Raw genomic sequence first — 23,169 nt, forward strand, 5'->3', positions numbered from 1 at the left:
GTCACATCCCGGAACTTGGCAAGCTACTTCTTAGTAGCTATCGTGTTCATAGACTGCAACCGGCCATGGTGGGAGTATTTACATCACAGAAAAAGAAACACTAGGATTCCGGCCTTCTCCCTCATCCTCCAAAGTTGGTTTTCTGGTGCTCCAATGAGGTGTCTCAAAGTTTGATGGCTCACGGAGTGGCTGAAGTGGTAGAGCGCCTGCCTAGCAAGCGTGAGGTCCTAAGTTCAAACCTCAGTACCTCCAAAAATAAAATAAAGTTGATGTTTCAGCCGAGAGCCGGGAGTAACGAAAACTAGTGGAGTGGAGCCCAAGCCGCCTGCAGCTGACGCAATTTTTTGGACAGGAGGACCTTTGTTACTGCAGATCACTGAGGTGCGAGCAGAGTGCAGGCAAATCTGGCGCGCATGCTGGTGTTTTGGCGCACACCTGCGCTGGTGTCTTTCCCTGGCAGCCCCCGGTTGGGGACGCCTTCCAACCACCTGTGACCTCAGCCGCCCTGGGCCCGAGAGGGTGCGATCTGCGCGAGGGACGGCGCTCGGGAATCCAGGTCTTGCAAGCCAACGCAAGTGACATTGTAAACATCACCAGGTCACCGCAGCCCTGAACACCCTGGGAACCCAAGTCCATCCGTCGGGCCTGGGCAGTCTAGTTGCGACTCCCCCGCCGCTTTCGCGTCCAGGCCACGCGTCACCTCCCCCTGCAGCCGCGGCGCGCGAATCGAGCGCTGTGTCTTTAAGCGGGAAGCGGAGGTTTCCGATCTGGACAAGATGTCTGCGAGGAGCCGGGAGGGGAGCGGTGACCGCGGACCCGCGGGGCGCGGGGGGCTGCGGCGGGCGTCGCGGTGAGTGCGGCCAGAGCCCGCGGACGCCGCGGGCGGGGGCGGGGCGGGGACGTCCGCGTGGGCCGCGGGGACCGAGGGGCCCCCGGGGGACCCAGGGAACCGAGGGGCGAGGGCTCCGCCGCCGCCACACGGCTGTCGCTCCAGTTGCGTGTGGACCCGGCGACGCGGGGGACCCTGCTAGCTTCTTCTTCCACCTCCTCCTACAGACTCCCCCCAAAACTTGGGATCTGGGCGCCATCGCCCCTCTCCCTGGCCTGGTACAAAGTCGCCTCCCAGCGGTCCCCCACTTTGCACTGAGACCCTACGAGTTCCAGCCAGCGAAACCCGGGGCTGCACCAGGTCCCCTCCCCCTCCTCCCCTCCCCCACGCCGTCCAAACAAAAGCTTCCCGGTCCTCCCCGCGCTGCAGACCCTAAGCAGAACCCCTCTTTACCAAACACTGGCCTTCCCTCCTACAAAGAAAAACCTGAGCGCCCGTCACCAGCCCAACTTCTGTTAGCCCAGACTGCAAAGACCAGGCGCTGGAGCGCCGCTGTTGCAGAACTGCTTACTAAATAGACATCACTAAAGAAGCCCTTTCTGTACTCCTAACTATGCATTATGTGTTATTAGGACACCTTTCTGGCCAAAAATAGCTTGAGGCAACTGACAAGAGAAAATGTAGAAAATTGTGCAAAATGGCCAAAGAGCCCAAGGCAGGTAATTGTCAATTAAAAAATCTTTTGAATTCCCGAGGCCTTCAAAGTTAAGACTGCTTTAAATCTCCCTAATTTGTTTGAAATGATGCATTTTTGCAAGGTAAAATGGACTTCCTCCTTTATTTTTAGGAACCCTATGTGTTGAATAAAGTAATGTAGGTCTGAAATGAAGGTCCACTTTAAGGCCCAGTGCTTTACAATTTTCATTATTTCTAAAAATGCATTAATAGAGTGCTTCGCTGCCTTTTAGCTAATGGTAGAAATGTCTAAGGCTTTGACTTACGACATTTAGGGAACATCTCTGATTCACTGGGTAATTAGCTTTGGGTCCAGTAAGTTTGTTACAGTTCATAAATGGTTTCACACTTAACCCTTTATTCCCCAACCTGAGGATCCACATTGTATAATTTGGAGTTATTTTTAACTTGCTTTTTGACATCATCTCATACTTCCAGACTGTTTTTCTAGTTGTCTGAGTCTGTTTATAGATAGACAAATACATGGCATTAAACTAGTAAGTCACCAGGGTTGGCAGCTAACAGGTGAACAAACTGTGGTTTCCTTAACACTTCAGTTGTCAAGCTTGTTATTTGTTTAATTATCGTGTTCTGCTTTGGTTTAAGTCACTGGTAGATGAGGTAAGTGAAAATATGGTTTTTAGTGTTTCTATTAAATCTGCATGAATTTCATAGTAGTATGGATTTCTCTTGTAAGGTCCATCCAGGCTCAACCAACACGTATTTATTTATTGTTCTGCCTGGCTAATTAAACTAAAGTTCTTGGCCTTGACTACAGAAGGACAAATGGAGCTGTAATTCAGTTACTATTTCCCTTACAGAACTCTGTATGATTCTTTGGCCTTAAGCCAGCCTAACATTTTTAAGTATATAAGCATAAAAATATAAAATAATAAAATAATTTTTTTGTGGGTGGTTCATAGGATGACTATGTGTTAAAGTAACTGGATTTGTAATAAAACGCACTTCAGAGCAGAATGCCTGGTTTTCATTTTTAAGAAATACATTGGTAGGGCTAGGGGTGTAGCTTAGAGGTTGCAAGTGCTTACCTCAAATATGTGAGTTCATTCTGGGTTTAACCCCAACACAATAAGAAAACAAAAAAGGATTAATAGAGATATAGTGTTTCTCTGCCCTTTAGCTAATGGTAGAAATATTTGAGTTTGGCTCATGACAAACACTAGCATACCTGTTAGGTCCCCAATTCATGAGGCCAATGCATGGGGTGTGAAAGATTTCACAGAAAAACAAAAATTGAAGCAGAAGCAAAGTTTTATTCACTTTCCAAGGGAGGAAAAGCGCTGGTATCTGCTCAGAATGAGATTAGGGCTGGGGTTTATAAGCCTTTGAGATGTAGAAGAAATATACTGTTGACATCTTTTTTTTTTTTCTGGTTGGGATAGTCAGTTTCTCAATGTTTTTCCAAGGTAGTTGTTTGTTAGCTTGTACAATCTTTTCTATGACATCATGAGATCAGAATATGTTGTCAACAAGATGCAAGTGGGGTTCCACTCCCGAAAAACAGTTCTGCAAAACAAAGTAAAACAGCCTTCCTTCCAGACAAGATGGAGTCCTTTACAAAACGGAGTAGGTTAGGCTAATTTGAGTTGGGGACTTACAATGCCTTGTGTCCATATTTACAGGTTTTGATCTCTTCCTGTAGTCTCTATGGTGGTGTTTTGGAGAACATACGGAAGAATCTGGGCTTTAACCTGATAAGTTATAAGAAGAGTAGAATTTCTTCAGAAATAGATTCAAATGGAGAGAAAATTATTGTGGGTTTATCATCTTCCCCAGGCTTCAACTTCTTGTCACTCCTTCCAGAGAGTGGAAACCCAAATGAAATCCAGCCAGAGAGCGTTCAGAGGCATGGTACCAATAGAAATACCCTCTCCCTTTCCTAGAAATACCTAAAAATCTACATTTTTTTATTCAGGGTTTCTGTCCTCCTGAAATTGGACTCATAATTTTCCAATGTTAATTTCATGCTAGCAGTGCTTTCATGTAGCTTCAAGATATCTAATTCTAAAATAGGAGCTTAGAAGCCTAGTTACATGCTAAAGAATTGGAAACTGTTAGAATCAAGCCCTGACGGTAATGGGTTTTGGTGTTGATGACAGTGTGTTATGTTCCCGTGGGGGTGGGCAGAGAAGAGGTGCTGAGCAGTGTGAACTCGAGTGTTGGGACTCCCAAGGCCTTAGCACCAAGGAGCTGACTGTCCCATGCCCTCCCCTTCTCCAGGATGGACAGTCACCCTAATGAGTGAAGCCTGACCTGACTTTTACCAGGCTTTTATCAGAATTGTTGGAAACATCTCTTTCCCCACCAGGTGGTGAGCTTCCTGAAGCCAGAGACCGGTGTTCTTCTTGGGACCTTGAGCTGGTGCACAGTGAGCATTTGAACAAGAGGGTTGGATGGAGTACATGGATGTAAGCAAAATACCACGTTCATTGGCATCTTTGTGGTGGTTTTTTAAAATGTTCAAAAAGAATTAAGGGGGCTCTGTTTTTCATTTTCTTCTTTAGCTAAGCACACAATTCATGGCTATGCACTGTGATTGCTGAGGGGTAATGCATTGTCACAGGCTGTAGCTAATCGTAGCCTTCCTACTACCTCCCTTACATGGAGGTCAATTTAGGAAGTGAAAATAAATTTGGAGTGTGGGTGAGGGTCTGGGATCCATTATCCTTTTCTTGTTTGCTTTTTGTCTCAAGAAATCCTTGAGGGGATCCTTTCAATTTAGATGACCTAAATTGAATAATACAATCTCCAACAGAACAGTGTGTTTTAGCCACCCATGATCTCAACATCGGTACACATAACCAGTAGATTCTGGGAGTTTCTTTGTGGTCATGCCTTACGTTTATATGGTCCTGGGAAGTCCAAGAGTGAGATTGTTGCTATCATCTGATTTCGGCCACCTTTTTTGAGGCAGATCATCTTACTTCCCTCGACGGAAGATTGAGTCTCAGTGAGCCATAGCTATAAAACATAGGACTGGGTTCATTTTATTGAATGCAGTGCCCCCCGAGTGTTACCCTGTGCCTTTGGCTTAGGATTTCTTGCTTGGGTAGAGCGCTGGGAACCAGGGGGCACTGAGGAACCCCACACAGTGGGTTTCCTGTGGGTCAGGTCCACACACACTATGCATGCACATCTACCAAAAGGCTCAGCCATAGGCTTCCCCTGGCACTGCCCCTCCAGCCTCCATAAGGCTGGCCTGGCCCTGCCTGAGCTCATACGCCCAAGGAGCCAAGGATTGTTTTATAAAGTTACTTTTCATTTATGCCTAGATCTTGCCACACACTTTACCTAAATATATAGACATATCACGTGCATGCTTTCTTAGTAGCGTTTGTTGTAGCATTTACCTCTTCTGCTCCTCCCTCCTTCCATGATAGCTGCCACACCTTCAAATCAGTGTCTCCTTCCTTAATTTTCTTCATATCTATATCTATATCTATATATCGATCTATATAGATCGATATATAGATATATAGATCTATATAGATCGATATATAGATATAGATATAGATATATAGATCTATATAGATCGATATATAGATATAGATGGTCCCTGACTTAGGATGGTTCAGTGTAGGATTTTTTGACTTCATGATGATGTGAAAGTGATATGGTTTCATTAGAAGCCATACTTTGAGTTTTGGCTTTTGATCTTTCTCTGGCTAGCAGTGAGTAGCACGATGCTCTTGTGAAGCTGAGTGCAGGTCCCAGTCAGCCACGTGATCCTTCCTAAGAGGAAGCAACTGATCTTCTATGGTGTATGTTGCTAAGCTACAAAGTCATAGGCTAGGTGTATTTAATACGTTTTCTACATTCAGTATTTTCAACTTAGGATGCATTTGCTGGGACATAACCCCACCATAAGTTGAAGAGCATCTGTATCTTTATATCGCTTATAATCTATGTATTAGTTAATAACAATGAGATCTTATAATACACACATTTCTGCATCTTGCTTTTCTCCCTGTAACAGTTGCTCCAGAAACCCCTCTAGGACATCTATCAGCTTCCATCTTTTTTAATGGATGTATCATATTCTCTGGTGTGGACAGATAGTACATATTCAGCTATTCTAGTGTTATGCATTCCCATTTCCAACCTTTCACCATTCTAAACAATGCTAAAATAAGCATCCTAACTCATGATTTTGTGTATTGGTGCTTTTAGTTTTGCAGAATAGATACACCTATTTTTAGTTAACATTCATGTCCTAAAAGCCATCATAATTCCACTAGTAATGTGTGAGTGAGACCCTTCTTTGCCTTCCTTCTATTTGGCTATTAGTCCTCTTGGCCTTTGTTAGTGTGATAGGTAAAATAACAACTTACTATTTTTATAACATTTCACCAAAAACAAGAGATGTGTGCCTTTTCAGATTTCCTGGCTATCATGTTTGCTCTTGGGTTATTTGCCTACTCACATATCCTGCCCACTGTTCTGGCTGGCTTGTCTTTTTCATGTCAGCTTGTAAGAGCCAGGTGTTCTGTTATGGCTGAAGAGTCCAGAAGTCAAATGGGTGAATTGGGGTTCTCTTGGTCTGCACTCCAGGGGCAGTTGCATGAGTCAGGGACTGTCTTCAGAGCTGGGCTGTTAGGACTGTGGCTGAAGACTACCACTTCTTGGATATGGAGTTTGAAAAGAAGATTGTGTTCAGTCAGGACACAGCCCAGGGTGGAGGTCTGAGAAGGTGAGGTAGCTCTGTACTGTGCTGCAGTCCACTGGTTAAGACCTCCAACAGCGAAGGCTGCTCAGACAGAGGATGTCCCTCTGCCACCCTTGGAGGGGAAGTGCTGTGCTGGCCAACATTTTGATGCTGCTTGTCCCCAGCTCAGGTGAAGCTGTCCATTCAGTTCATCACAATCAGTGCTTCTGGCCCTGTGCCCCTTAACTCTTCTAACAGATGGCATTCACCTGTCCAGTGCTATTCTGGGCATCCAAGAATTAAAAGAAACCCAGAGACATCTTGCAGGGAGGTAAAAGGATGAAAGTAATTGGTTACCTCTGGCACTGTTATGGGCACATCAGCAATGATGACTCTCAGACTTTGGCACAGGAAAGATAATCTGAACATTCTTTGGAGCTGTCAACCCCTCACTTAAGACAGCTATCAAAATACAAACTGAGCCAGGCACGATATTACACACCTGTAATCCCAGCTACTTGGGAGGCAGAGATCAGAAGGAATGTAGTTTGAAGCCAGTCTGGAGCAAAAGCTGAAGACCCTATCTGAAAAAATTAAAGGAAGAAGGGTAGGGGGGTGGTGTGTGGCTCAAGTGGCAGAGCTCTTGCCTAACAAGCAGGTAGACCCTGAGTTCAAACCCCAGTGCCACCAAACAAAACAAGCAAACAAACAAAAAAAGCAAAGCAATAGTCTTGATGTTATTGGAAAGGTTTAAATCTTTTTTAATTTATGAACTAAATCATAGAGATTCATTAGAATGGTATCTCTACCTTTGTGTATATCCAGTAATTAAAAAAGGAATCCTGGAAAGATAAGAGTCAATGTAGAAGGAAATGGAATTTTAAAAACAAAATAAAAAAACACCGCAGGAAAAATTTTAGAACAAGTTTGATCATTAAAATGTTTCTAATGCTAAAATCTTTTTCTCTTTACTAATTGTAATGTCACATAGCCATATTTATTGACCATAAAAAAAATCTTCCTTGAAAGTGGCCTATAACCCCTCATCCCACCTACTTCCACTTTTGGAATGTCAGCATTTTAGTATCTCTTGAGGGAAAAGTAGAACTACTTACTAGAGACCTTTTACTTACCACGAGTAACCATACTTTATTAATATATTTATTTATTTCTATGGTACTAGGGCTTGAACTCAGGGCCTTCACCTTGAGCTACTCCACCAGCCCTTTTTTGTAAAGGGTTTTTCCAGATAGGGTCTCGAGGAACTGTTTTCCAGGGCTGGCTTTGAACCACCATCTTCCTTATCTCTGCCTCCTGAGTAGCTAGGATTACAGGCATGAGTAACCATATTTTAAATCAATGCCTGTGTGTCAGAAGATGTATAGATAACAATTTTTTAATGTCAAAAAGAGGCCCAATACATTTCTCTTTTGATGATTCTGGTGGTTTCATTATCCTGTTTGTTTTGTTTTAATGTGAGGGATCTGTTAAATGGCATGCCTGATTCTGAGTGAACTTACTTTGTGGAAAAGGAATCAACTAGGTTGAGAAAATGCACCTGTAACCAGACTGTTCACAATTGAATTGAAAGCTTACACTAAACACCATTGTTATAGTAGCTTATTTTTCCTGCACTCTTTGCCTTCATGTGTTCTCTTACTGTTTTTAAAATTCCAAAACAAGTTTTGTCTAGAATCATACATTTGGTCTTTTGTAAACATATTTCCTAAACAACAAATGACACCTTTTTAAATGTCCCTTTTTGGATAGGTTATTGCAGTGGTGAGTTACCTTCCTAATAGAAAATACTTGTCATGTTACCTTTGGGTCTCTTTAACACATTTTGTTAGATAAAGCAAAACACTATTAATTTCTTTTTCTTCCCTAATTAGGCCAAGCTTTCTATCCTCCATAGAGATAGAGGGCCATTTAGTTCTAAGATAAGTAATAAAGAATTATGCTAATTTTATTTGCTTTATGTCTTGAGCACTCATGAAAGGGTCAGAGAACGTGAGCAGCAGCAGGACACGCACTAGTCAGTACTCCTGGCATCTAGCTCAGGCCTGTCTGTCCCCACAATGTACCGAACACTGCCGAATCCAGAGTCACGCTGCACGCGGTGTTTCTACCTTGGAACCTGGGTCGGTTGAGGCAGCGACAGGAGCCCCACGGTCATCAAGACATGGCCTACCATCTGAACTGAAGTTTAGGAAGCTGCTTTGTACCTTGCTATTTCTTAAGCGTGCATATTCTGAATGGCTTCCGGCGGTGCCAATTTTTTTTACAAGTGCATTATTTTTTATAATCACGAAACAGGCATTTTTATACCTGTAAAGAATCCAGTCACTGAGCACTTAAAACTGCTGCTCACCCGTGGCACTTCTACGTCTTAAAGTCTAAGAAACAATTTTTTATTTTCAAACCTTTGTTTTTCTGCTCATTGCTGAAGTTTGTAACACGCACAGGATAGAGGAGCGCGCGTCACCCTTACCCTTTCAGAGACAGTGAAGACGGGTTAAATACAGCTTAAGTAAGCTAGGCAGGACCTTGGGGAGCTGTCGCATCCCAGCACGGCCGCGTGTCCCCTGGGACCGCTGCTGTGGAGGGCGTGCCTGGTGTAAGAAGGGCTGGGCAGGTTCGGCGCGCTTCTCAGACGTGGGCGCTGCAGGCTGGCTGGGCCGTGTGTCTAGAACACGGGGAGGCCAGGCACAGTGGCAGGGCTTGTGTGTCTAACGGCAGTCCCTTCCCTCCCCCGCGCAGACGCCGCAGGAGGAATGAGGAATGAGGAGTGAGGAGCCGGCCGGGAGCATGGAAGACAGCGCGGCGGCCTCAGCGCAGGACAGCCGGTGTCCCGGGCTGGCGCTGGCGCCCTCCGGCCGCCTGGGGGCGCCCTACTCCGAGGCCTGGGGCTACTTCCACCTGGCCCCGGCGCGCCCGAGCCATCGGCCGGGCCACTGGGCTACGTGCCGGCTGTGCGGGGAGCAGGTGGGCCGCGGCCCGGGTCTGCAGGCCGGGACGTCCGCGCTGTGGAGGCACCTGAGGGGCGCGCACCGGCGGGAGCTGGAGAAGAGCGACCCCCGGCGTTCGCCGCCCGCCGGGCCCTGCTCGCCTCCCGTGCTCGCTCCCGCCGCGGCCGAGGGCGACTGGGCGCGCCTGCTGGAGCAGATGGGCGCGCTGGCCGTGCGCGGTAGTCAGCGCGAGCGCGAGCTGGAGCGGCGCGAGGCGGCCGTGGAGCAGGCCGAGCGCGCCCTGGAGCGCCGTCGCCGCGCGCTACAGGAGGAGGAGCGCGCCGCGGCCCAGGCGCGCCGCCAGCTGCAGGCCGAGCGCGAGGCGCTGACCGCGCGCCTGCGGGAGCTGGGCTGCCGCGACGACGCCCTGGCCGCCGCGCCCGCCCCGCCGCCCAAGGAGGACCCCGAGGGCGACGACAGGGACGGCTGCGTGGTCACGAGGGGCCTGCTGTAGGGGACGGCCAGCCTTCCCAGGACGCCGTCGGCTGTGAGGCCTTCCATGTGGTGGCGGCCCAGACCCCCGGCCGCCTCTGCCGGGTAGGGCCGGTGACCTTGAAAGCACAGAAGCTTCTGCACACCCCAGACTCATCACACCATGTGCCTATTCACCGAGCCAGCCTAACGGGGACAAGGAAATGAAGATAGAGGCGTCCTCCTTTCCTAAGGGTCTGAGAAGGGGACATTTAGTTCCTATGACTACTCTCTTCCCCCATCACCTCTAGAACTCAGCAGCTGTCCCGGGGTCCCCCTCCCCGTTCTAACTCCGCTGAGCTGTGCAACCCAGTGCCAACGCAGCTCAGCCATTTCCCCACTTTCCTGCCTCACACTTACTAGCAAGACAGGGGTCATCCCTTCCATCTTTCATGCCACTCCCGGCCTTTGCTCCATTACTGTTCCTGCTTGGCCTCACTCCCTTCCCTTCCCCTCCCCAGCAATGCTCAGTCTCCCTGTGCTGAAGTTTCTCAGCTCCGAAGAGTCAAGTAGTCCTTGTGGCCTGTACTTACACTTTTTGCTCCTTCACCACTGGTCACCCTCCCATTCAGCGTTCCACGCGTTCCAAGTCACCACCCTCTCTCAAAGAGCAAATAGGATTTTCAGCCTTTATTTTGCTCAATCTCTCCTTTGAAATCCCTCCCTTGGTAGGTAGAATGCATTTTTTTTTTTTTTTTTGGTGGTACAGGGGGGATGAACTCAGGGATGGGTAGGCCTCCTATGGCTTGGCGCAACCCTAGTCCTGAAACGTGGTTTTCTTCCTAAGAATTCATTTTCCCTGGTGTATACTGGGTTCCTAGTTTTTCCTCAAGTCTCTCCTTTTTTTAAAATTCCAAGCCTACAGAAAACATTGAAAGACTACTACAATGAAAACCCATATTCATATCCTCCACTTAAGACTCATTGGTAGTATTTTGCCTTATTTACATCTCTCTACGCATGTGTGTTCAATGACATGTATTTTAGCATGTATCTCCTAAGAATGAAGACATTTTTCCACATTACATTATGAATAGAAACAATAACTGCCTTATAGTCTCTATACGGAGTCCTTAACCAAAATTCCCCAATTGTTTCAAGAATGATTTTTTTTTTAAAAACCACATCCAATCAAGGTTCATACATTAGTGTTGGTTATAACTATAGTTTCTCTAATCTAGAACTGATGTTTTCTGTAACACTTTTTCAAGTATCCACCTATATTCTGGACTTGCCTGATGATTTTCCTGGGCCAGTTTCTAAACTCCACTCCTTGTTCATCTCCCTGTGGAGCTACAAAAAGCTCTGCCAGCAGTTCCTGTGTTCTCCCGGGGTCTAGTCCTTCATGCCTAGTCCCTATTCCATGTCTCCTCCCTCTGCTTGTATATCTTGCACCATCAATGTAAGGGGCAAACCTACTCCACTCTGCTCTGTGCCCTTCACCTGACAGCTAGATTTTCCAGTCACTGAAAGTACATTAGGCACATAGCACAGAGTTTACATGTATTATCTCGCTACATGGGGAGGTGTCAAACTATGCCTGTTTCACAGCTAAGAAAAGTGAGTTTATAGAGGGGCTAAGTAGCTTGTGGAAGATCACAGCTGGTGAGCAGGAGTGCTGGGATCCAAATGCAGTCAAGTCAGCCTCAAGAGAGAGCTGCACTTCCATTAGCCATGTGGGTTTACACCCTCTTCCTTCTTTTTTCCCTCCCTCTCTTCCTTCCTTTTCTTTCTTTCCTTCTGGTACCAGGGCTTGAACTGATGACCTACACCTTAAGCTCCTCCACCAGCCAGTTTTTTTTGTGTGTTAGGTATTTTTGAGACAGGGTCTTGAGAACTTTTTGCCTGGCTGGCCTTGAACCACAATCCTCTTGCTCTCTGCCTCCTGAGTAGCTAGGATCACAGGTGTGAGCCACTGGTGCCTGCCCAGCCCCCATTTTCTTATTAACTCCATTTCTAGTTAGTGGAATTAACAGGAATTAGTGACATTTATAGCTACTGAGCATTCATCATGTGTAACAGCTGTGCCAAATATTTTACAATAATTCCCTGTCATGCAGCAACCTCAAGACATACTCTCATTTTGTAGATAAGGAGACAGGCTCAGAGGAGTTAAATATATTTGCATTCACAGAACTGTTATGTAGCAGAGTGGAATTTAAACTCCAGTCTTACTAAATCTTAGGTACCTGCTCTACTAAGTCTATTTGTATGAAATATTGCACTTGCCCTCCTTTTGATGCCATGGCTCAACATCCATTTATCATTCATCTGGGATTTATCTTCCCCGTCCCCCTTCCCTGTGTCTAAACAACCTGGTCAAAGCCGAAAAACTGTCCTAAGTCAATCTTGATTCCACTGCTTTTCCTACTTAAAAGCCATCCAGATCATCTACACCTACTCATTATAACCCAAGCTTTGACTCTGTGGCCCTTACATTCGAGTCTCCCACCTTCACCTGTGCCAGTCTTATCTGTCCCCTTGCCTCTGTGTATGCTCCAGCCAAACTAGACAATCTCCTTCCACTCATGCCCTGTTGTTGACACCTCTGTGCCTGAGTTTGCCTTCCCTCTACTTAAAAAGCCCCTTCAACCTCTGAATGTGAAAAGTTCTACCCAGGACCGGGGGTACAGCTCAGTGGTAGAGTACATGCCTAGCATGTATAAGGACCTGGTCCCCAGGACTACAAAAAAAAAAAAAAAACAAAAAAAAAAATCTGAGACCATGAAGCTTTCCTTGACCTCTCATTTAGAGGCATTCTTTACTTCTCTGAACTCTCCTAGCATTTTTGTGTCTTACAACCCCTACTTAGAATAGGCCATCCAGCACAGGGCCATGTGGGTTCTTACCTTACCTCCCCTACAAGACCCTGAGCCCTTGCGGGTGGTTTACTCATCCTTCCACTCCTATAGTGCCTAATGTCTTGCAAGTAATAACTGCTCAATAAATATCTGAGGGATTGAATCCACTGAGTCTAAGATTTTATACAGGCTACTTTTCTGTAATAGAAATACAATTTGTCTTTATCTGAGTAAAGTTCCTGAGAGAAAAAGATAGCCCAAACAGAAGTAGTAATGATTTGCTAAGGCTCTTTAGCCAATGAAGATTTTAAAAGTACCAGCTATTAGGTTATTTGGTTTGAACCCAGTCAACTATTCTAGTATGTCTTTGTAGGGAATTTTTTTTTTTTTGTGGAACTATTTTGTCATTATACAAGTAATGTAATGCAATGCTGCCATCTAGGAAGAACAGCAATCTCCTGGTTCTGTCACTTAGGCTGCCTTCTTTTGTCTTTTGCAAGTTTTACATTATTCTAATAACAGTGTAAGTTATTTCTTTTAAGTACTAGAACTTCATGTAGACTTAAAAGTCAGGCTATAAGGTCTGAATTTGAATTTTTAAAAGCAAAAAAACCTTTTATAAATGTTACTCTTTCAATTTCACCAGTTGTCAGAACCATTAAAATAAAGCAAAGATTCAGTTTTAGAATCTTACCGGCTCCCTACAGAAAGAATGCTGATGGGAGCCTGAGTGCCCTGTTGGGGACTGAAGAGAAGAATGGGCCCAGCACTGCCTGAGTACTGGCTATTGGGAGTTAAGGGAAGAGGTTTTACTCTGCGCTACACACTTCTGCACTGTAATGTTTTGTAAAAGCATGAGCTGGCTTTTATAATAAAAAAAATTTTAATTTACATTTTACAAACAAATCATCTTTCAGCATTTGGCTCCCTTAGTCAAACAAAACCTCGAACCCAAGCATGGATATAATCAACATTTCCAGAAAAGCCAAGAAAGAAATGTAGCCCTTATCCAACGCCATCATTTGACAGAACAGGAAAATGAGTGCCAGAGTGATTTGTACACTCTCAGGAGATTGTGGCGGTACCAGACTACATGACTCGAGCTTCTTCAACAGACAGTCTGCCTCTTTGGTCCTGAGGATTCCTTGCTCACCTGGAAAAGCACAATGTCTATCAGGACCAAGCATCTGAGCTGGCAAAGACGCAGGCATAAACTGAGAGGTGAAATCAGGGCAGTGAATCAACCTCTCTGGCTGTGGCAGACTGCTCATAGGCAGTTACCACAGCTGACTGGTGATGGTGACATGCCTTGTGTGTATCATCAGGGCTCCTGATATCCATGACTGGACTTACTGATGGCACCACCCTGGAGCTGTAGTTGAGAGGGATATAAACACTGGAAAGGTGGGCAGTTGGAACAGGGGTACAACCTGTGGCCTGGAACTCCTTAATCCTGCCATGATGAAAGTTCCTGCTCATTCTTCAGGCTGTTATCTGGCAGGGAGAAGGGCATGTGGGAAAAGCAGGTAATGACAACTTGAAATGGGTAGCCTTTCTAGCACCTGAGTTGTCATCCTTGGAGTCAAGGAAGGGTTTGATTTCGGCTGAGTTTCCACTTTTACTGTGTCCTTAAAAGAAGGAACTCAAACACTAGGCTTTTGTTTTTTGTTTCTGAGATTGTTTTCTTTTTCTGCCATGGACTCATTCCATTCGACTTCTGACCTTTTTACCCTTCCAGAACCTGAACATGTTTCTTTGCCTGGAAAGTGGATGAAGTGATCTCCAGCTAAAGGTGGACTTTGGCTCTAAACTGCTATGAATGGAGGAAATACAATAAAATAAACCCACATTTTAGTCAATCAGTTCCTCAGATTAATTGAATTTTGTTAACTGCAGATTTAGAAGAAAATGTTTAGAGTCACAAACACAAGCTTATTAGTAAAATAAAAAATACATTAAAACTAACAGGAGCATTAAGGCACTAATTACAGTAGACTCACTACCTACAACTGAAACTGGGCAGCAGTCCTGGGCACACTCCCAAACTACACTCACTTTTGTCTTCAGCACCACGCAAGCAGGGCACATAGAACTGCCCATGTTTGGGGGTGGACAAGTTTTCCAGAGGAAGCGAGGTTGGTCTTCATATTAGTTTCTATTGCTGACTTAATAGATTACCACATTCTAGTGACAAAACAATACAAACTTGGGCCAGATACAGTGGCTCACACCTGTTATGCCAGCTATTAGAGGTAGAGATCAGGACAATCACAGTTCAAAGCCAGCCCAGACAAAAAGTTATTGAGACCTCCACCTCAACAAAAAAGCTGTGCTTGGTATAGTGTGTGATTGTCATCCTAGCTACTGTAGAAAGCATAAATAAGAGGATGGAGGACAGCCAGGGCAAAAACACAGGACCTTTTCTGAAAAATAACTCATGCAAAAAGGGGATGGAAACATGACTCTAAGTGACAGAGCACCAGCCTAGCAAGTGCTAGGCTGAGTTCAAACCCCAGTACTACCTAAAAAACAAACTTTTCTTAGAGTTCTGCAGGTTGTAAGTCTGAAATGGATCTCAAATGTTCCTTTCTGGAAACTCCAAGGGAGAATCTGTTTTTGCCTTTTTCATCTTCTAAGGACTGCCCACATACATCGGCTTGTGGCCCCTTTCTACTCCAATGCTAGCAAGGACCAAGCAAATCTTTGACACTGCACTTTTCTGCCTCCCTCTTCCATACTTAAAGGACACTTTCTTTATGTTAAGGTCAGCTGGTTACAACTATAATTCCCCATTCCTGCCATGAAACACTGATGCTCAAATACTGACATACAGACATCTTAGAGGGCAGTGCATTTATTCTGTCTACCACAGCACTATACTGAGGACTATGGCAAATGTGTCTGATGGGTGAGCCTGGAATTTAACACTATAGTAGGGGTGCTGATCTGTCCCTTCTTATATCAGTGCCTGCTGTGTCTCTGCCTGGTGTAGGGTGTATTCATTGATTTTCCTGGAGCTGATACCTGGAAGGTGGGTGTCAAGAATGCCTCCTTAGTTCTGAAAACGTTTGTGAATTTATGCACCTATTAAGGTTTGGTTGATGAGGAAGATTGTGGTGGCATGTAACACTTTGGAATCAGATGTGAGTTAAAATCTAATCTTGGGCTAGGGTTGCAGTTTAGTAGAGCACTTGACTAGCATGCTTAAGGTCCTGAATTTGAGCCCCAGTACCACAAAAAATAAATTTTAAAAATCTAGGCTTGCTGCCACTTTTGCTAGTTGTTAATCTTGGCAACCACACTAACCCTCTGAAACCTGATTTCCTCATCTATAAAATGGGATAACACATGCTCTACAGGTTAAGAAGAAAGGTATTACTTAGGTAAATTCTGAAGTATGGTTTGAGGTATGACTTCCATTTCTCCTACTTATCTGAAGGGAGCTCAAAACCAATCCTATGAACTTCAGAAAGGGCCAGTTCCCTTGGGGGATTCATTACTGAGAGTAGCTGCACACAAGCCATAAAGATTTGCCAAGTCATTCTCCTTCCCACTACCAAATCAGCTGCTTCAATCAAAATTCAGTAGTACTTGGGACTAAGAATGTGACAAATCTTACAAGGGACATACAACAATCCATCCATCTGAGGTAGTTTTCCATTCAAAGTAGTCACCCCTGAAGACTATATACAGTTATCCAAAAATGCTTCCATGCTTAAAACCTTTCTGAAACTTCTCTTTTACAGTGGCCATTGAAGTCTCCAGCACATTTTTTAAAATATCCTAAAATTAACAAATACTCATCTTTCTAGGGAAATATTTTAAAAAATAGCTGGCCAATTATTCAGAGCCCAGTGGGGTGAATATGGTAGATGATTAACCAGATTAATATTTCTGGTTAATAAGGTGAGGTTACAATACAGCCAGGATAATTATTCTTGTGTGGTGAATAAATTGGTTTTGATGGCATTGTAACTTAAGGTTAAGTAAAGGCAGCATGGTCATGGTAGAAATTAAAGCCCATTTTAGTTGGTTTATGATGTGAATGAATTCAGGTAGCACAGGGAGTCATTATATATTTGAATAGTATTAAATGTTTCTTTTTATGAAAATCTTAATTATGACATTCTCTGGAATCTGATTTCTCAGTATTAAAGTGAGGCTTTAATGAAAAACATTAAATGGTAATGAGAGTTTTATTCTTTCAGCATATATTCTCATAGGCTTTTGGTCAAGATATGTAATGATCAGATGAATGAGCTGGCAACCTTTCTGCCCTCTGAAGTCTGTTCACAATTGGAAGCTAAGTAATAACATTGTCACATGTTTAAATACATTTAATAATATTCCAGCAAATTGTCCTTGTTGTCTGGTTGCTGAGCAATGAAATACCAAGGTGAATGAAGAAAGCTAGCTTTTCCATTCAGTTATATATTAATTAGTGTGGTTAGTATATTTGTCCATCTGTCTAGGTCCTTAATTGCCTGCAGCATAAACAGGACCATAGTCTTGCTTCCTGCTGCATTCCTAGTGCCTAGAACCATGCCTGACTTAGCAATGGGCTACATATGCTCACTACCATGCCCAGCATGACAAAGATTTTATATACTAGTACTTTGTCATAAGTTCACTTAAAACTCGTTTTTCAAATCACTGATCCAATCACTAAATTACACAACCCATTAACAGATGATGTGTCACAATTAGATTTTCAGTTTTACAGGCATTGCCTTAGGAGTTACAGTTGTAAGGGGGACTGGCGAGGTAGACATTAGGAAGCCAAAGTGGTGATTCCAGTTCTCATGCCCTTAACCATAATAAATGTTCATTGATCTATTGATCTGGTTTATAGTTCAAGCTTCCAAACAGGTTCCATATGAAGCTAAAGTTATTGCATAAAAATCAAGGGGTGGGGAATGATCTGTTTGCCTATAACCATTTGGTTTTTATCTCTGAGGCAATGTGGAATCCAAGGTGTGTGTGTGTGTGTGTGTGTTTACAAACATATACCATTCAGTTAACCATGCAATTATACCATTTTACTTTTAAAAGCTAAATATAGAGCTGAATGCAGTGGTGTACACCTGTAGCCCCAGCTGCTCAGGAGGATTCCTTGAACCCTGGGTTAGGGGCTAGCATGAGTGATATAACAAGATCTTGTCTCAAAAAAACAAGTTCAAATACAAAAATAATAAAATAAGAAGTGAAAGAGTCTGCCTGCTCCCTGGATACAACTCAACATATATCTCTCACTGTTTTTGAAATGAAAATGACATTATGATATACATACTATAATCTTTTTAAAATTAGATACTACTGACAGGCCAGGTGTGGTGACACACACCAGTAATTCTAGCACTTGGGAAGTAGAGGCAAGAGGATCATGAGTTCCAGGCCAGCCTGGCTTACTTAATAAAATGTTGTCTCAAAAACTTAAGGATTGGGGATATAGCTCAATGATAGAGTGCTTGCCTAGCATGTGCAAGGTTCCTGAGTTGCATCCCCAGCACCACAAAAACAAAAGTTGTAACAGAATATTCTCCTGTATCACAGCACAGAACATCCCATATTACTTATTTGAATAACTATACAGTTTTACATAGTAAGGATGCATCACAATTTAACCAATTCCCCTGGTCTCTACTGATGGAATGGTTAAGTTACCTGGCCAACAGTTATCTGCCTATTCAATGTCTACTGCTCGCTTCTGCTTTGTCCACTGAATCCCAATTGTGTTCCAATGGAATCCCAATTGTGTTCCAATGGCAACATGCTCAGCCCTAAAAGATGGTTTACGATTGTCTTAAGCCAACTGTGACCAACCTTGTTGCCTGCTTTTATAATGTCCTTCCTTCAGGAAGCCATGCTATGTGGTTCTGGCTAAGGAACCCAACTGGTGAGTGATAACATTTTCTGAGGATGCTTTTGTTCCCTGATAAAACAGAAATGGCACTGTGCATTGCTCTTACCCCATATTTCCTGTTTGAGATGACTATGATGGCTAGTATTTTAAAAATCATTTTGCAACTACAAGGCCACAAGCTAACACTAAGATAAGTAAAGCAGGGAGGCACAAGAAAAAGCCTGGGCCTCCCCATACACAGGAACACAGAAACACCTCACCTTAAAAAATCCAAGTGTATTCTACTTTAAAGTCTAAAAAAGAAAAAATGAAATGTTTTAAGCCAAAGATTCAGAGCAGAATATAAGTGATAAGCAATGTCCTCCGGAACCAAACATGAAGAAAAATGCTTTTGACTGTTCCTTAGAACACCTCTGTGGGCTGGGTCCAAATGTGCTCTGGCACCCTGCCACATGTGCTCCTCCATCCCACAACTTTATAGGATGGCCTTTATACAATCTCTGACATCTCCTGCTTTCCCTTGTTTGAGATGCCTATCTTCTTTAGTCTGCCCTGAAAATATGCCAGATTTAAAAATAATCTTTTGCATGAAAAATGGGAAGGTGAACTATTACTTTTTGTAAATTCACAAACAGAATAAAAATTAACACTAGAAGTAAAGGCTGTTTCAAAAGCAGAAAAAAGTTCCTTACCTTTTGAGGATAAGAGTGCTTCCCCTATCTACTCAACATCAGAAAACAGCTTCTGTTATTTTAATGTGGTTGATTTTTTTCAGTTCTAAACTTTACCAATTTCTCATGTTCTGGCAAAAATAGGAGATTTCTTAAAATTCAGCAACTTGTAGCTCTTTTTAAAATAGCACTTAAAAGCTATTAAATTAGCAAACTTATACTGTATGAATAAACTACTATTTAAAACATTACACATAAAACATATATAATTTTATACATAATCCAAACTGTACATAACTCACATTTATGCTTCTAAATAGAAGCTCACATTTGTGCTACTTTTACAGTTTACAAAGTGATTATTACATACATTTTCTCATTTGTTCTTCAACAGAGACATGTGAAATAAATATTACTCTTGTTTTACAGATGGAAATAGACCCAGACATTATTCAGTACATTAACCACTATACAGTATAGCCCTGAGACTTTGGATCTGCAAAGGGGTTTAATAATGCAAGTAATACATGTATTTCAATTTTTATCACCATTTTCAAGTTCTGCTTTCTTAGCAAAAAAATTAAGAAAAATATTTTCCCTGGTGTAATTAAAAAAAAAAAAAGGAACATTATAGTCATATTCTAATCCTGTGAGATCTACCAGAAGCAAAATCCATCTTGAAGGTCTTACATTATTACTATCCAGGGCACCAGCACTAGAACCACATATGGGTCAGTAATATTGGTAGCCTTACTTCCTAAGTTATCTTCTCTACTGTATAGTTTTTATTTTCAGAATTTTCATTTCCTTATTTCAAAATCTTGAATACAGTTCTTCATAGTAGGTGTGGGAGCTATAGTTTGTATTCACTGTCAGAAGGGGTCAATTCCAGTGTTAAATTTCCCAGTGAACAGTTGGCAGAAAGGAAAAGAGCAGTAGTAACCTGTACCTGCAGGCCATACTACCTTCTCTAGCACTAGAGGACTAGTCTTCTGCCATAGCTTCACAAATTCAAAGACAATAATTCTGGCTGAATGCAAATTCAAACTAGACCATATGTTTAAATCACTGCTTCAACAAATCAGTCTTTTAAATGATTTTTATTGTGTCCCAGGACATATTCAATAAATATCTTGAGTTCGAGACCTTGGCAAGGTAATCAGCGCTAGAAATCAGATTTCTCTGGCACAACTCCATTGCCTGCAATGGTATTTATCAAAATTACAAATGCCAGTACACTAAATATGTCAATACTGTATTCAGTTGTTCATATCTAAATATTTTATCATCTAGGAAACAAACCAATGTAAATGCTGAATATGTAATACAAATCAACAGATTCTTCACAGAAGAAAATAAAAAACTAATTTTCTACAACTTGTCACCTCTTCATTAGTTCTTCAATATTACTTCAGCTAAGGATAATAAAATTTTCATGCCACTTCCCATGTTTGCTTGGCATTTTTTTAAATCTAAGTTCTAAAGGGCATAAACAAGGATACACAGAGTCAGAATTGTTTTTAAAAACTTTTGACATTTCTTTTGCTGTCATAATAATGAATATATGGAAACAAGGAAAAATGAATACTTAAGTCATTAGTGGTTATATGAACTTTGCTTACATGGCTAGTGGCTTCTGTAGGTGTTTCAAACGACAAGATAAAATAACACTTGATAAGCTCCATCCATGCTCTGGGAACCTTACTCCACTTACTGCATAACTTGATTTAGTTACTATTTATTAGTTTAAAAAACAAGTATTCTAAAAGCTGCAAACCATACTTTATTACATATTTCTGAATCATGAGAGGGTAATTTGTGATACAGTACCCTCATGCCAGTGACTTTTTTGGAGAGAAAATTTTTTTGAAATAATTATTTTCAAACTCTTAAAAAAACAAAACAAACAAAAAAATACTTGAATCGTATTCTGACTGACCTTCATTCTACAGTCCCTTTTACCCAAGGCATGGTCCCTGGTGCATCTTTAGGAGGTTTAGTTTCTGGGAAGTTCTCAGCAAACCTTTCTCGAGCTTTGTCCCAGTTCTTTTTGTTCTTGCTCTGAAGAAGTTGAACATCTTCAATTGAGGATGGCTTACCTGTCCCCAAGCCTGCATGTGTTCGCCGAAGGTGAAGCTGAATCTGTTAGCAATTATTCAGCAGAGGACTTATGTTAGAGTTTAAACACACACTGAAATCTGCTATTTTCAAAACAAGAATGCTAAGCATTATGCATCACAAGGGGTAGGGGGATATAGATCAGCAGTAGAATGCATGCCTAACATGCACAAAGGCCTGAGTTCTAGTGCTAGCAACACACAGAGAATCATAAAGAGAACATTTCTGCCTATTTTCTTAAGAGGAGGAAGGGCTTCCCATGATTTTGAGAACATTAAAAACTAACAGTGACTGAGTGGCATATGTAAGGCACCATGCTCAGGGGGTTTATCTTCAGAACATCCTTGAAAAACAGTTCTTATCATCCCCCTCCCCCTCATTTTTTTTTTTGTTTTTTGGTGGGACTGTGATTTGAGCTCAAGAGTTTCATGTGTGTAAAGCAGGTGCTCTACTGCTTGAGCCTCACCTCCAGTCCATTTTGTTCTGGTTATTTTTTGGAGATGGGGTGTCTCAAACTATTTGCCTGGGATGGCCTCTAAAATGTTATCCTCTGGATCTCAGCCTCCCAAGCAGCTAGGATTATAAGTGTGAGCCACCAGCACCTGGGTTTGTCATCCTTTTTTTAACATAAGAAAAGTAAAGTTCAAACTTGCCCAAAGACATAATGATAGAGCCCATATAATATTCTGATCTAGGTCTGATTACAAAACAATGGTTTCTTTACATCCTACAAAACTGATATACTCACAATGATCTATTTCTTTAGGTACCTAGTAATCATGAAGCTCTAAGGTCAGGTTACTTTATAAGGCCTTTTTTTTTTTCTTTTTTTTAAAAGAGATTAACTGTAATATCTTATGAACTATAGGACTACAGAATTAAACCACAGTACTGTTTGCAGACATTATTCTTTTATGTTGCATGTTACATGCTCTGATTCTTGAACCTAAAGATTCTCCAGCTAATAAAGAATCTTCCTGTCTGTAAACTAACACTAATTGTTCCTGCAGTGTTCAGTATCAGCATAGTAAGGACTTACTAAAAACAACTATAAGGGTTAGGGATATTGCTCAGTGACGGAATGCTTGCCTAGCACATGCAAGGCCCTGGGTTTAACAACAGACACACAAGAACCTTTGGCTCAGGAAATAGGATTTACTATCATAGCCTGATATAGGAAAAAAATTCTAAAGGAAGCTTTCCCAAAACATAAAATACCGAAAAAATACACACTGTTAACTGTGAGTGCCACAAAGCAGTAATCACATCTGCTTTGACTTGCTACTATATACTTAGTATTTAAGGCAATGCCTGGAACATTAATGTCTGCTCTGAGAACAAATGCATGAAAGGAAATACGAGTCTTACCGGAGTTTTCATTCCTCCACCATCCTTTCCCAGGCCCTCTCCTTTTTTCCAACCCATCTTCTCCAACATCTTCCGACCTTTGTTGCTATCAGTAATTTCACTTGAAGGAAAATTAAGATGATAACTAATTTATTTCAAAGACCTTTTAGGCCACATTTATAATTTCATGAGCATAAAATAATTGGTACAACTACTTCAAAAAAACTTGTTGGCACAATCTCTTAGATTTTCATTTAGAAGTTTTATAGTTTTAGCTCCTATATTTACACCTATCATCCAATGTGTGTTCATGTTTTTTATGGTGTAAGGATAGAAGTTACTATTTTTGCACATGGATATCCAACAGTGTTAGCAGTTGTTGAAAACTACTTTTTCCTTTTCCCATTGAATTACATTAGGTATTGGTCAAAAAAATCACTTGACCTTATACACTATCCCTATTTCTGGTCTCTCTGGTTTGTATGTCTGTTCTTATACCAGTTAAAATGTCTTCATTTAAAAAAGAGGAAAAAAAACTGTTTGCATTACCTACTAAAGTTTCTACCCCTACATATGCTACCTAACACAAAAGAATGTATATGTGCACCAAATGATGTGTACAATAATGTTCTTCCAGCAAATCTTTGGAAGCAATCCAGA

At 42.4% G+C, this 23,169-nt stretch overlaps 2 protein-coding genes and 1 non-coding gene across 8 annotated transcripts in view; 2 read left to right on the top strand and 1 right to left on the bottom strand.

Moving 5' to 3' along the window:
- Nucleotides 1-3: 3 nt before the first annotated feature.
- Zbed3 (zinc finger BED-type containing 3) lies at nt 4-10,158 on the top strand. 5 transcript variants are annotated; one of them, XM_074077252.1, is made up of 4 exons: nt 714-850; nt 3,894-3,993; nt 6,137-6,275; nt 8,991-10,158. In XM_074077252.1, exon 4 carries the CDS (start codon nt 9,012-9,014, stop codon nt 9,690-9,692), a length of 681 nt encoding a protein of 226 aa, XP_073933353.1. In that variant the 5' UTR covers nt 714-850; nt 3,894-3,993; nt 6,137-6,275; nt 8,991-9,011; the 3' UTR covers nt 9,693-10,158. The 5 variants fall into 5 exon arrangements, with proteins under 5 accessions (XP_020033477.1, XP_073933353.1, XP_073933355.1 ...); XM_074077254.1 differs by lacking the exon at nt 714-850 and adding an exon at nt 922-1,548; XM_020177888.2 differs by lacking the exon at nt 6,137-6,275 and having other exon boundaries at nt 4-850.
- On the top strand, nt 6,261-6,397 carry LOC141424565 (small nucleolar RNA SNORA47). The gene has a single exon (XR_012449463.1). It is a non-coding gene; the product is annotated as a small nucleolar RNA SNORA47 (small nucleolar RNA).
- A 9,134-nt stretch (nt 10,159-19,292) lies between the features above and the next one.
- The window catches only part of Aggf1 (angiogenic factor with G-patch and FHA domains 1), a 29,743-nt gene continuing 25,866 nt past the window's right edge, over nt 19,293-23,169 (bottom strand). The window contains exons 13-15 of one of the 2 annotated variants that reach the window (XM_020177885.2): nt 22,531-22,630; nt 20,984-21,186; nt 19,293-20,244 (exon numbers count right to left, since the gene is read on the bottom strand). In XM_020177885.2, coding sequence (XP_020033474.1) covers nt 20,986-21,186; nt 22,531-22,630 — 301 coding nt within the window. In that variant the 3' untranslated portion in view covers nt 19,293-20,244; nt 20,984-20,985. Of the gene's footprint in view, nt 21,187-22,530; nt 22,631-23,169 lie in introns of both variants that reach the window. The other variant, XM_020177883.2, reaches the window with a different exon arrangement.

This window comes from Castor canadensis, chromosome 6 (genome assembly GCF_047511655.1).
Source record: "Castor canadensis chromosome 6, mCasCan1.hap1v2, whole genome shotgun sequence".
NCBI lineage: Eukaryota > Metazoa > Chordata > Mammalia > Rodentia > Castoridae > Castor > Castor canadensis.